This window comes from Papilio xuthus, unplaced genomic scaffold, assembly GCF_000836235.2.
Source record: "Papilio xuthus unplaced genomic scaffold, Pxut_1.1 DF826945.1, whole genome shotgun sequence".
NCBI classification, from domain to species: Eukaryota; Metazoa; Arthropoda; class Insecta; order Lepidoptera; family Papilionidae; genus Papilio; species Papilio xuthus.
This window is the reverse complement of record NW_013531704.1, coordinates 6,701,526-6,716,030: the sequence shown is the minus strand read 5'-3', so window position 1 is coordinate 6,716,030 and position 14,505 is coordinate 6,701,526. Positions and strand designations below refer to the sequence as shown.

Genomic DNA, 14,505 nt, shown 5'->3' with positions numbered 1-14,505 from the left:
GACGACATAAACAGTGGTCGTAGTAATTACACTAAGAGCAACAAAATAAAAATATGCATCGCTTGCTAAATAAAAAAATAACAACTTCTGTGAAAAATCGATGTTTTAAAGTCAATAACCAAGCCTGCCTCTTAGCCATATTTGGTCTTGTCACCTTTGAAATAAGGAAACCTGAACGTCACTTTTGTTCAGATAACTATACATTTTTTTATCTGCTATTATGAGCTGTTACCTTGTTGATTGTCTTTATTTTTCCATGACGTCATTATAAGCGATACGGGCGTAAATAGTTATTAAGACCTTTATTACTTTATTTAATTTAGTTTTATTCAATAAGGTCGCGGCCGCGTCAACTAAACAAGGGCATTTAAAATAGGAAAGGAGACGAAGCGGGGATTTTGGGGTTTCGAGCATGACAGTTAAACATAGGGGGAACGTTGCACCCAATCAAGTTGGGAAACATAGTCTGGAAGAACGCATAGGCTACTTAATAAGTTTTTTTTAATTCCGCGCGAATAGCCAGTTTAATACAAAGTTAAAACTAAACCTTTTATCTTTGAACAAGACCTATTATAAAATTAGACATTAGGTTTTTCCCAAAAAACATGACATGATTAGTATTGCCGTATTTTCCACAATTATAATTATTATGGGCAAAGACAAGTTCTTCGCGTCTTAAAATTACTCTAATCTTCTTACTAATATTATAAATGCGAATGTTTGGATGGATGGATGTTTATTAGAAACGATCTCGCTGAAATTTTGCAAATGTAGAAGAACTAGAAGAACATATAGGCTACTAAATAAGTTGATTTATTAAATCCGCCCAGACGTAGTCGCGTGGGACAGCTAGTGTGTTATTAATTAAATATGCGTTCGGAAAATTCATTTTAATCATAAATATCTTTTATCCTTTCGTAGATTTTCCTTGTATTTCTTGTTCCTAAGGAAAGTTGTAATATAAATATTGAACTTCGTTCATTTAGGTATCCAAACCAAGTATTTTTTACTCAACTTTTTGTACCTGTACATTGATCTTAAGGTCACAACCGATGAATATCTCTTTCACAGGGATACCCCACAAGCATCGTAATTATTTAATATTCACATATCCAATTTTGTATGTCCTCCATTATGAATTTCCTTGATCGATTTTGAAAGGTAGGTGTCACTGGATTCTTAATCTTCAACGAAATTACAAAGATTTTTTAGACTGTCATTATTTAGCTATTGCTTTTAATTGCTTTAAAAATAAGTCGTACCTGATATTATAAATGTGAATGTTTTGGATAGATGGATCGATGATTTTTAAAAGTTATCTCCAGAACGGTTTGATTTCAATGAAATTTGGCATAAGTAGAACTGAGAATGGAAATACATTAGGCTATTAAGTTTTTTTTTTAATTATCTTTAATAAGTAGTATATTTTAATATAGATAGCATATTTCTAAATGTTATATACGTTGGTATAACCGGACTGATAAGAGTTTTTTTTAAAGAGTTGTCTTTAAAAAAAAAACTTTTTTCAGTCCGGTAATATATCTTCTTCTCTCTTCTGTCTCCTGAACTAATAACTGTGTAAGCACAGTATTCAACTGAAATTGTGAAAAATTATTTTTTTGGCTATTAAGTTTTTATTTTAATAATTACCAATTTTTGATGTTACTGTGCGTGTGTACTAGACGTAAAGTTCAATGACTTATAAAGGTCACGATGTATTCGAGGGTCGCATTGACTAATTGTTTTTTTACTTAACAATGCAAGAATAGTAAGACAAAAGAAACTTATCTGTTGCTTGTCATCTTGCTCTTTATTTAGATAGCTGTCACCCGCGACTCTGTTCAATCAGAATTATAAAAAAACTTAATTAGTAGCCTATGTGTTCTTCCTGACTATGTTCTATATGTGTGCCAAATTTCAATGAGATCCGTGGAGCCGTTCTAAAGATAACTTCTAAGAAACATCCATCCATCCTTACATCCAAACATTTGCATTTATAATATTAGTAAGAAGTAAGATTATTCTGTGATGTTTTTTTTATTTGAAAATGTTCCGTTACATGCATAATAGAGAATTGGTATTTTAAGTTCCTAGGTCAAATTTTAATATATAATAATCCGTTGGTAAATAGGTCAGTCTCGTTTATTTAGATTAAATTCAAGTATTATATTAACGAACAATGCGATCAATGACAATTAAGATTTTCTTATTCAAGACTTTGTTTTTAAATATCCTTTATGCGTTGTAACTTTTTTATTTCAACGTAACCTTGGTTGCTATCTCTGGCGACCTTACGAATGAAAATCAGCCACTGAATTGTAAACAGGATGTAATTGCGACGGACAAATATAGATTTAAATTCCCTTTTGTTATCGACTTACATATTAATTTATAATTAAAACGTTTGTTTTGTTCAGTAAACATATTACTGTTGATAGGAGGTATATTAATTTCTTCTCTATTAAATTTATAGTGTAGGAGGTTTGTGTGATGATGTCTCCAAAACGGTTGGATGGATCTCTATGAAATTTAGTTTCCTTTCCTTTGTTAAATTTTGTCACTAAAGTTGCACGTTAAAAATGGATCGTTGTTATTCTTAATTTTAGTAAACGTGGGTTTCAACTGCCAAAACACTCGTACGCATGTTATACTCTAACTGCCGCTCGCGACTACGTCCGCGAGAAATAGAAAAAAAAGTAAAAAGTAGCCTACGTGTTCTTCTAGACTATGTTCTACATTTTAACAAAATTTCAGCGAGATCCATTCAGCCGTTCTGCAGATATCTTCGAACAAACATCCATCTATCTTAACATTCGTATTTATAATATTATGATATTCAACATATTTCCATCCCTCTTATTTTCTTTGAAAAAAAAACGGAGATAATTCTATCCGTTGATACATGTGTAATGTACACGGGAATTAGAAGTCATATAAACTGGTGCGGAAATAATTTAGCAAGTACGGTTCCGTTCACTTTACATTCGCAAACGTAAGGAAATACGGCGCTAAAGTGGCGTTCATTGGAGCATATCGGAATCGCCGCTCGTCGCGATATCGGCGCGGAAGACGGACACGGAATCATCAGGTCGTTCGGCCGTGATACTCCAATAGTTTTTGTATTACGCCGGGAATACTTTCGTGTACCCCACTACCCACGTATTGTTTTGTTCATTTTCGTCATTAGTAGATACGTGTCCGAAGGGAATGGACGTGTGTGTTGTGACATTAAACGTGTGACCCGGTGTTATCAGATAGTGCAGTGTGACGCGAGTTCGATTTATCATAAGACATAATTTTGATTATGCCGAATGAAGTTCGACGCACAAGGGTAAGGATAGACAATCTTATCGTTTGATACTAAACCAGTTACTTCAACCGGTTGTTTTTGATAGATTTAAGTGTAGAAATAACGCATTTTAAATATTACTTTCGTTTATGATATGTATAGAATATCAAGAATCTTTTATATTGAAAATAGCAATGATATTGACATAAATTTGTTCTGGATGATAAAAATACTTTGACGTCGGACTTACTAAGCTTGAAATTATTTTTATCTCGATCCCTTCTGCTTTAGTAAATCAATTTGATTTACATGTTTTGATATGTTTATTGGTAACATTTTTTGGAAGAACTAATTCTCGAAATATATATTTTTATTTATGTATTTTTTTATGTTAATTTAGATAAACATATTTTGTAAAAATCTAGTAATGTTTGTTTATTGTGGATAATGAATTTAAATATAAAATGTAGGTACCTGTATAAAATGTCAAGACAGATTCACATATCGTGTCAGTTACTAAAAAGGTTAAAAGTGTATCTTATGAAAGTATCGTATCGAACTTTTGCAGTTATATACTAAGTATACTATATACATATAAATACTAAGTAAATGCAAGTACAAAGTTCGTATTAAAATAAGATGCAAATGTAATAATTAAAATACAACATTGTTTGCGGTAATTTTGTTATAAAACAGAATAACACTTTTTATAGTACGAGATACAGAGTTAATTTCAATGTTAGTAACAAAATTGCATAAGTTAGGCAACATTTTAGAATACCTATTATGTCCACTATATGTGTTTTGTGAAGATATATCCTGACACTCTAAGGAAGAAGACGAATCGAATGATACCTCACTCGTCAATATCGGTTCAATCGTTTCAGCTCTGGGCCATCACATACAAATGCAATTTATGTATGCGCGAAAACATTACCGCTTTGTTAGTTGAAAAAAAAATACTTAAGTTATTAGTAAACATTTTATAATACTAATTAAAACTTTAATCCCTTTCGTTTTGTTTTGTAAATTGAGATAAAAATATGTTTTTATACAGATGTTGTGCATGTAAAAACTGATGATAAAAACACCGAACTATAACGCCAGCAAATAAAAATGTTTTGTAGACGATTTCATAAAAAAAAGTCTTGACAGACGGACAACAAAGTGATCCAATAAGGGTTCCGTTTTTTTCTTATGGGGTACGGAACCCTAAAAATTAGCTGTCGACTACAATTCCAAAAGCGCGAAATTAAAAAAAAAAACTTCTTGAGTAGCCTGTCTTCCAGACAATGTTCTACACGTATGCCAAATTCCAGCGACCCATCTCCACATTCGCATTTATAATAAAAAGTTTGTAATACTAAAATAAACATTTTGTTTAATTGTAATAGTAGTTACTAGCTACCAAGTAGAAGTTTCTTATTGCCAATATGACCTTACGATATGACCGATCCCCACATACTTTGACCATGCGACTGTGACGTAGTAACGGAAAATTACAGCATTGTACTTAAATTATCATTTTTACTTATAATTCTTGCTTTGTGCGGTTCAACGTGTATCATTTTTTGCCCTTCTAACAGTAGGGTAATGTTTGTGTGTTTATAACTGTTCATAGCGACACTATTCTGTAAAGTAGGTTCATGAAAACACAAAATTTGGATATTAACTGTTGTAATCAAACTAACTAGATCAGAATTGGACTTTGCCCTTGAGTTATTTTGCCTTAAGTTATCTAAATTCAATTCCGCGTAGCAACAGCCCGTGACGTCACAACTAACCACGGGATATATTTAGGGCTGTCAACTTTCGATACATGTAGACCCGAACATTAAAAAAATATTCCACTTAGCCCCGAAGACATCTACATACCTTTGTCTTACCTGTATACCAAATAAGCACCAAAGACTTTGTGATAAATCCTAGTTGGCAGCCCTAAATATCTAGGGTTGCGTCTGATTCTATTTGAAACATTACAATGACTAATCATTTAATACCAGAAATTCATCCTAAACCAGATTGTACAATAATATTATTTTACACGTTTTTGATAGAAGTTGTCTTAATGGACACGTTTTTGGTATAAATAAGAATAATATCTCACGATGTTGTTTTGACGTAAAAGCTTTTTTGTCGTTTATTTAAAACGAAACGATTTATATTATTGGAAATATTTTATGAATTGTGTAATGTAAGGGATTTAATAAAAGCTTAAGGAATTACTTTAAAATAATATTTAAAAATTAACAATACATTTTTGTGGCATATTTATGAATAATTCAATTTTAAACAAGACTTATTCTACTTATGAGTTCCCACTGATGAAACATCTGTTCAGAAACATATTCTCTTTCCTTATCTCACACAAATGGTGTGTGTGGAATTTATACAATTGGCCAACTGCCTGTCGCAACAATACTTGGGAGGTAAACGATAAATGCGAATGTTTGAATGGATGGATAGGGATCTATCTTAGCCGGGGATAGTGTAGCTTCCCAATAATGAAAGAATTGGTAGAACTTAGAAAAAATTTACAATAAGATTGTTTCAGTAGTTTCGGCCTATTTAATGCAAACAAACGACCAATCGAATGTTTTACAAAAGTTGTGAAAAAAGTCTAAAATTTTTGATAATAACAACCCTTGTGTATAGATTTTTTTTTTACTTCAGTTCAATGACCCAAAGGTTTTTAGGTCGAGTAAACAAAATGGAAATTGGCCGCTGAAACGTCAATCACTCGTACATTGGTACTAACTAAATCGCGGATGCAAAAGGAACAGAGGAGATTTATTTAGGGCCTGTTAAATTATAATATGCCTGGCAACCCTACTTTAGTATTTTATTTACGTTAGTTACTATCGATTGGTGATAATTGTTTTTGATTTATTGAGCTAAATCCCCTCGCTTTTTAACTTTATGAAATATCATAATCCGGCAAGGATATGGTTCAGTATTTATATTACACAGTTTAGAAACATTTCATAAAATCAATGGATAGTCCAAAGTCACTGGTCTAGAGCTGATTTGCCTAGGCAGATTACAAAGTGGCGGCGTAAACAGTTTCCCGCTGACATGATCAGAACAAGAAACACGACTGAAAGTGTCCAGCCGCCTTCACGTTGTGCCGCGTGACGTCTGCGCACGTGCCTCACGTGTCTCGCGCTATAACGCCGCGTAATTTCGACACACAATTTATAATGAGGATAATTAAATGCGTTCATTATTCTTGTTTTTTTTTTCTGTGCAATATTTTGTTTTATTCCTAAGTTAATTTTGACTTCTGACATAAATCGAATATAGTTTTTCTTTTTGTAGAAGATGGCAAACAAACAAGTTGTTTATGGTGATCCATAAACAACTTGTTTGTTTGCCACCTCGATATGGAATAAGACACTAAGCCTTAGGTTGCTACGACATTAAGCCGAGAATCATGACATCTCAGTGGATTTGCACCCAAAGGATTTCTTCTTCTTCTTTTAATTACTAGTGATACCAAAGGATTTAAGGAACCGGGCATTGGTCACTACTCCATGTTTGCGGTTGGGTTGGATACGATTTAATATTTCTGTACCCATCACTAGTTCACTGTGTAGAAACGGACCCCCACAACAAACAAGTGGACACCTAATTTTACTTCTTAATCATATTATAAACCTAATGTTCAGATGACGGATGGATGGATGTTTGTTAGGTGTCTCCAGGCTTAATTGATCTTGATGAAATTAGGCATAGATGTAGAACATAGTTTGGAAGAACACATAGGCTTATTATTTCAATTCCGCGCGAATGGAGTTGCGGGCGACAGCAATGGTTGCATCCTTACATATATTGATGGAAGTCATATTCAAATCGAAAATACGTACGTGTTATATGTAAATGATTGACGTTTTGTTCGAGAAGGTTATCTAAATGACACGAAAACTGTGGAAATGTATGATTGCATATATGAATGTTAAAGGTGTCACGTGTCCCTGCCACATCCTTGTAAAATGGAAATCTGTATGGGTCCGGTGTGAATTTAAAATATGAATATACTTAAAGAAAGGATAATTTATACTTTACACTGTTGGCAAATGTTTCTTAAACATTTAAAAATAAATGGAAGACTTTATTCTAGGTACAATACAGTTATTAGACTTCCCTTTTTATTTAACTCGATCGAAGTGACCATGTCGATTAATGTTATATTTGACAGTAGTAAAAACATAGATAAAAGGTAAGGTTTATCTTATACATAAAATTCTCATGTCACAATGTTAGTTACAATCCTCCGAAACAGCTTGACCGATTTTTATGAAATTTTATATGCGTGACTTATTTCAATTTAAAGTTTATAGCTTACTAGCTGTCGCCTGCAACTCCGTCTTCGCGGTATTAAAAAAACATAATTAGTAGCCTATGTGTTCTTCCAGATAATCTTCTATATGTATGCCAAATTTCATTGAGATCCATTAAGCTCTGGAGATACTTTCAAACAAATATCCATCCATCCATCTAAACATTCGCATTTATAATATTATTAAGACGCTGTCGCCCGCTATTCCATCCGCGCTGAATTAAAAAGAAAACATAATCAGTAGCCTATGTGTTCTTCCAGGCTATGTTCTATATGTATGCCAAATTTCATCGAGATCCATTCAGCTGTTCTGCAGATACCTTCAAATGTCCATCCATCCATCTAAACATTCCCATTTATAATATTAGTAAGATTGTATAACATAATCTCCTCGTAAGGATTCTAAATCCAATTAATTGGTACTCATTGGATGTCGTTCTCTTGTTGCGCAAGACGCTATCGCTTGCGTACTGTTTGCATAACACGGTCACGTTATCGCCAATGAATTCGTATTCAGAACTGCCTGGGAACGACACAAACGTGTACGCTCACGGAGAAAATAAATTGTATGAAAAACGTAAATATTACGAAATTGCTTTGAGGTATTGTTGATTGGCGGTACATTTCTGTTGTCAACAATGAATGCCATTTGAAGCATTGATTTTGCGTTGAGCAATTTTACGTGCTTTCTTTCATTATGGGTTGACTTATGGGCAGTTTTAAAACTGTCACGAGAGTTAATACTAGTAGCGTGTGTATGGGATGAATCGGATTAAGCGTTAATGTTTGAAAACTAGTCTCTTGTTGCAGGGACTGTTTTAAATAGGATTCTATTTTATTTAATCATAAGGTTTAAAATTATTATTGAAATTATTTCGACTTTATCATAAGTCATATTTATTGTTAATGATTGATAAGAAGAATTGTAAAAAAAAATTAGATCCTTTAAGGTCAATCAAAAGCTGTATCTTGGATGAAAGCGAGTTTTTACATTTCACGTTGTTATGGCTAGCTTATGCCCGAGACTCGGTCCGCGCGGAATTTAAAAAAAATAATCATCATCATCAATCATCAGTACCCTATCTGTTTCTCCAGACTTCATTCTATATCTATGCCAAATATCAGCGACATTCATAAACCATTCCGTAGCTTCCTTCTAACATCCATCCATCTAAACTTTCGCATCTATAATAATAGTTGGATGATTATTTTTGTTACAACAATTTATTCAACATCTGATTATTCGTCTGTTTAAAACATTAAAATGTATTAATATTTCAATACGTCCGTATCCATTAGTATCATTTTAGAATTTCTGACTAGAAATAACAAATGGGATTGTTCTTTAGACAAACAAAAGATTGTTTGTTACATTTTATTAGCAAGATTCCTAACGTTACAATGCATTTTGTATGGCTTACACATCACTAAAATGTATATTGTATTTGCGTCACTCTCCTTACAAAGTATTGGTACAAGACAGTCGCTTCCCCAGTGGGGTACTAACTAGTTGACAGTATTTGTTGGTAGATTGTAGTTTTCCATGTCCGATCTAACCTGAATCTATTGGGTACTGTTTTTGTTCGTAAACTGATTTGCAAATAAAGATGTTTTGTGTACAAGGAAGTGATAATATTCTTGCGAATGTAAGTTATAATTTCGTTTTACTTTTAATTTTAATAGTAACCTAATTAACTGTGTTAAATAATTCTTTTCAAACTTGTGTTATCTGTATTTTTTTAGGGTTCCGTACCTCGAAAGAAAAACGGAACCCTTGTAACCTTGTTCGTCCGTCTGTCTGGCAAAGTCTTTTCCTCAGGAACGCGTGAAGTTATCCAAGCTGAATTTTTTTTTAAGGGAAAGCGTGTTTCGACAGTTAATCCCTAAATTTAAGATTCTAGCTGTCGCCCGCGACTCCGTCCGAGCGGAATTAAAAAAAACTATTGGTCGCCGCGTAATTTTCCATAGCCTTCCTCTATAAATAGACTATCCATAAAAAAATATTTTTACAAATCGGACCAGTTGTTCCTGAGATAAGCACGTTGAAACAAACAAACTCTTTCCGCTTTATAATATTATATTAGTATAGATTAAATATGTCGTTGGTTTGTAATTACGATGTTAATACGTCCAAATGAATTATTTGTTCTTTATTTATATAGAAAATTTAAATTTGAATAAATTTAAAAACCTATGTATATTATCTATATCAATTTTAGTAAATATTAAATTATCCCAATTAAAAAATTTGATTGAATGTCGGGATGACTTTTTGATTCAAAATAACGTTTATATTTTCTTATTCCGTTTGTAAATATCTTTGATAGATCGCTGCTTATAATTGTATGGAAAGAAATATTATTTTCGTAGTCTTTGAATGTTCTGACCTTGTTACGATTACACAATAAACATTTGAGATGTTTTGTACTGCGGATGATTGTGTAACCCAACTAGCGTACCTTTAGGAAATTCAATATTCGATCTTGAAATATTTTTGTTCATCCACGGAATTTGTTTTATATCCACGGTATCTTAAGATCAGAAACGAAACCAAAAACATGATCTATTGTTTAGAGGGCGTTAGTATAACTACTAATTTAAAGATCGATTTCAAGATTCTATTATTAATTTCTGTCGTTAGTCAAAGCAGTTGAAAAATTCGGGTAAGTTTTTTACAACACTGTCCGTGCACAATACTGGCTGGTACGTTTATATAAAAGCCACTCGTTTTGAATTAAAAAAAAACTAAATCTCTTTTAGTTTTAGTTAGAAGAGTTTCAGACGTTGAGTAAACGAGTAATAGATACAATAAATATTGCTATTAATTAATCTGACCACAATCATATTAATATGTTATTAATACCTTTATAGAAAAGTAATTGGATTATGTTAAATACAATGATTATTATAATGGAGCTGTTATAAGTTTGTTATTTTTTACTGGTGAAGTATTCCTATCATTTGCGAGTATTTCTGCCCTCAAGCCTATTCATACTGCACAAACCAGCGTACTAGCTACCAACTTATTTTTATTTGTTTAAATCACACTTTGTCTCTTTTGTTTACATACCCACGCATACTTTTTCTAATATATAATATGATTTCATTGTTATACAGATGGGAGCAGGCGCGACGGGTCCGGGCGGGCGACGCGCTCTTGAGTTGCTACTGAGCAGTGGACTCAAGTCTCTCGCCAGGCCAGCCAGACCGGTGCGACGTGCTGCCTCACGCGACTCCGTGCTCTCACAACCCCAGCCGCTGCTTGAAGGTAATATCGTGAATTGCACATCTTTATTACTCTTACCACTAGCGCATATATACGTCTGGCTGCATGCGACATATCAGTCGCACCAGTGGAAATGGTTTTATAGAATAACAGACGTCCGTTGCTGTTAATAAGGTTAGACTCGAATGTGTATTATTTCTGATATCATATGTATAATTGGCAAATGGTCGGAAATAATACTAAGCGACCTTGTATAAGTCATCTATTTTTAAGCTAAATAAATAAATTTGGAATTCACGCGACAAAATGAAGATTATGTTCCGTTTATTAAGTTTATAAAATTTCTTAAGGCTTCAAAGATATGATACCAATGATGATATGATACCTCTTTCCGTTCCCACCCTTTTTGGACCACCAAGGATGGGAAGTGTAAGTGGACTTTCCGGGTGAGAGGATGCGTGGGAAGGGAAAATATTTTCTTTCCTCCGTCGATTAAAGGTAGGCAACGCATATGTAATTGCGTATGTCTATGGGCAACGGTCACTTCGCTATTTCAGCGATTTCAGGTGACCGCTCGCTCTTTTACCACCTTATGTTAAATATAAAATTAAAAACAAAGAATTTTGTAGAAAATAAAAATTGTTACATTTAGTTGGCTTGCGTAACATTTTTATACGTTCAAGGTCAAAGTTCGCTCCGTCCATCTGACTTGCGGTTCCAATGACTATCACATTGGTAGGTTTTACTTTTTGAAAGTAACTATGCCATAGATATAAAAAATTCTAGAAATAAACGTTTCAAATGTAAATATCGCGATGTATAATCTTGGTTTATTTTTAAAGCGCGTGTGCACGTGTCTATCTAGTTGACCCGATCTTCATTCATCTTCAATTGAAACGGTCTATTATTAGGCGACAAAGGCGATGTCACGACCAAGATTTGCCTTTACTGATATGTTAATTATAGTCAGCATATGCGAATACAATTGCCGTTTCCTGTTAGATGATCGACATCTGTGTTTTGACATACAAAGACTTTTGTGATATATTTTAAAAAAAGAATTGGAGGAATGTTTGTAGATTTTTTTAACAATGTAATTCTTTTGCCGTTATATAGTAACATTGTTGAACTGTTTATTCAACGAGAATAACCTTGAGTTTAAACATCGTTTAAAGCATATTGTTATCTCTGTTTTGTTAAAGATAATGATAGGGATGACGATATGTTTATACGTAGATTTTGATTTCCAGAAAGTCACGGTAAGATGGAGGAAAAATTACCTTGCATTTGTGAAAAATTTGTGGTGAATTTTTTTTTAATTTATTTGCGTAAGTTTGATTATCTATATTAATATTTATTATCTTAGTATCATTGTGATAAAATTCACTCTTAAAAATAAATATTGCGCAGTTTTTTTAAATTTTCTAATATGTCACCTGACTTTTTAGCTTTTTATTTCAGAGTTAGTTGATATTGTCATTGGCAGTAATTCAATATACTTGTCGCGTAAATTGCGCGTCAATTAGTGATAGTGATTTCAATATATTGATGATTGTTTTATCTGTATTATTGATGTGCCTGAAGCAGGTCAAGGTGGTGATTTACCTTGGCGCCTCTCTTGGCGGTCATATTATTGCTCAGTTCAACGTATTCTTGTGCGATTTATTGTGTCTTTGAATTTATGTGCTAATTTTATTTTTATTGATCCATCTATTTTTGTAATAAAATAGTATTATAATAAGTAACAATTATTTCGTCTAAATCGACCTCTAGTTTACGTTGGCAGGTTTATTTATATTGAAATAGTTTTGCGCAATTTTGATTATATTTTATTATATTTAACGGTTTACAATCTTTTGCAATGTTCGATATGCCCACCAAATTCGTGATGATCAGACCCGGTCAAGGTTCTTTGAGTCAATTAATTAAGATTGATACGGGACAAATCGAATAGACCTACTTCAAGAGAATTAAAAAGATATCTAATTACTAGCTGTCGGCCGACATATTCAGTGCACAATTAGTCGATGTGTAATATTAGCCTAGTCACACATTTGACCTATAATATTCTCGGGAACATCAGCTACCAAAGTCAAAGTTCCATCCAAATTGGTCCAGCTGTTTCGAAGATTTTTCAGTACAAACGCGGCTTACAGATTGGTGAAACAGACATTTTGATTTTATTAATATTTAAAAAAAAACTTTCAGTCTATGCTCTACATCTATGCCGAATTTCAGCGAGATCCTGGCAGCCGTTCTAGTGATACCTTTCAACAAACATCCATCCATCCGAACATTCGCATTTATAATATTAAGAAGATTATTAAGATAGAAATATATATTAAAACAAAGATTTTACACAAATAATCATCTAAATAAGAAACTACAGGAAATTAACGTAGACTTTCAGGCACCGTTTTTATCATAGCAGTTTATCGCATACTGATTGTAATTGAAATTCTCGTAGTGTTATTGTACGCGTAATGCTTTTGTATCGGCAATATTGTTTGCATACTAAATTGATGTGGATTTATTACCTTACGTTGGACAGGAGTACGTTGAACAAGTTTCCCATTTCTAGTGTAAACATGAGTAAAATTATCTCTATTACTAAATGTCAGGGTTCAAGAGAATTTTTAACCACATCGTTATTACATCGTATTTCGTACTAATGTTGTAAATGCGAATGTTTAGATGGATGGATAGTTTTTTGAAGGTATCTCCAGAACGGCTGAACGGATGTCGCTGAAATTTGGCATAGATGTAGAATAGTCTGGAAGAACACATGGGCCACTTATTTTTAGTACCGCGTGGACGGAGTCGCTGGCGATACCTAGTCTAATAAGATAAGAATTTGTTTGTTGTGGATAATCTCTTAAACTACTTATAAATAAAAAAATGCTAAATCTCAGTTGTTTCATTAATGAGTAACTGACTGACATGTGTAAAATACAAGCCTTCATCATAGTAACCGATGGTTTCTGATAGCAAAATCTCTGCATAAAACATATCCTCATCACTCTCTTTGCCTTTTACAAAATAGAGATGATATGCATTAAATGAGGATTTTGGTATCAGACATCCAAGGTTTGACCTCTTTTCGACTTCGCAACTAATTCTATGACTACTCGAACGACTACTCGTAGCAGCGTCAATGGAAGTTGATACATCGTTCATGCAATGTTGGTGGAAAAAGAGTTTAACAATTACATTTATTGTTCTTTTGTTGCAGGTCTTCGTAAATGTTCGACCGTGCTGGCACTGAGCGAACGCGAGCGTGTAGGCGAGCCGATGCGCGCGCACAATCGCTTGCGAGCTCCCTCCGTCTGCTCCCGATGCTCCTCACTGTTATCCCTTGCCGGCGCTGGTGGATCCAGGTATTGTAAACATACATTGCATATATAAAACTCCTTTTCCAGTAAGCCACATATTTATACAACTTGTTGACAAATAGTTCTTTGAATGGCAAGTGATGTCTACGACACCCCACTCATTTGGTATACTAGAGAGACTTTAGGTTGTGTTAGGAAGAAAATCCGACGCTGCAAGTGTACTGGCGCAACATTAGCCTTAGTAAAATGTCGACGTTTATGTCCCCTCACTAATTCAGACACTGGACTTTGTAACGAAAGCACGCCATTCGTGCCAAAG

At 33.5% G+C, this 14,505-nt stretch overlaps 1 protein-coding gene across 1 annotated transcript in view; it reads left to right on the top strand.

Moving 5' to 3' along the window:
* Positions 1 to 14,505, top strand: part of LOC106121376 (uncharacterized) — a 74,287-nt gene that overhangs the window by 14,434 nt on the left and 45,348 nt on the right. The window contains exons 3-4 of the mRNA XM_013317026.1: positions 10,746 to 10,896; positions 14,087 to 14,231. Of these exons, the coding sequence (XP_013172480.1) occupies positions 10,746 to 10,896; positions 14,087 to 14,231 (296 nt within the window). The remainder of the gene's footprint in view (positions 1 to 10,745; positions 10,897 to 14,086; positions 14,232 to 14,505) is intronic.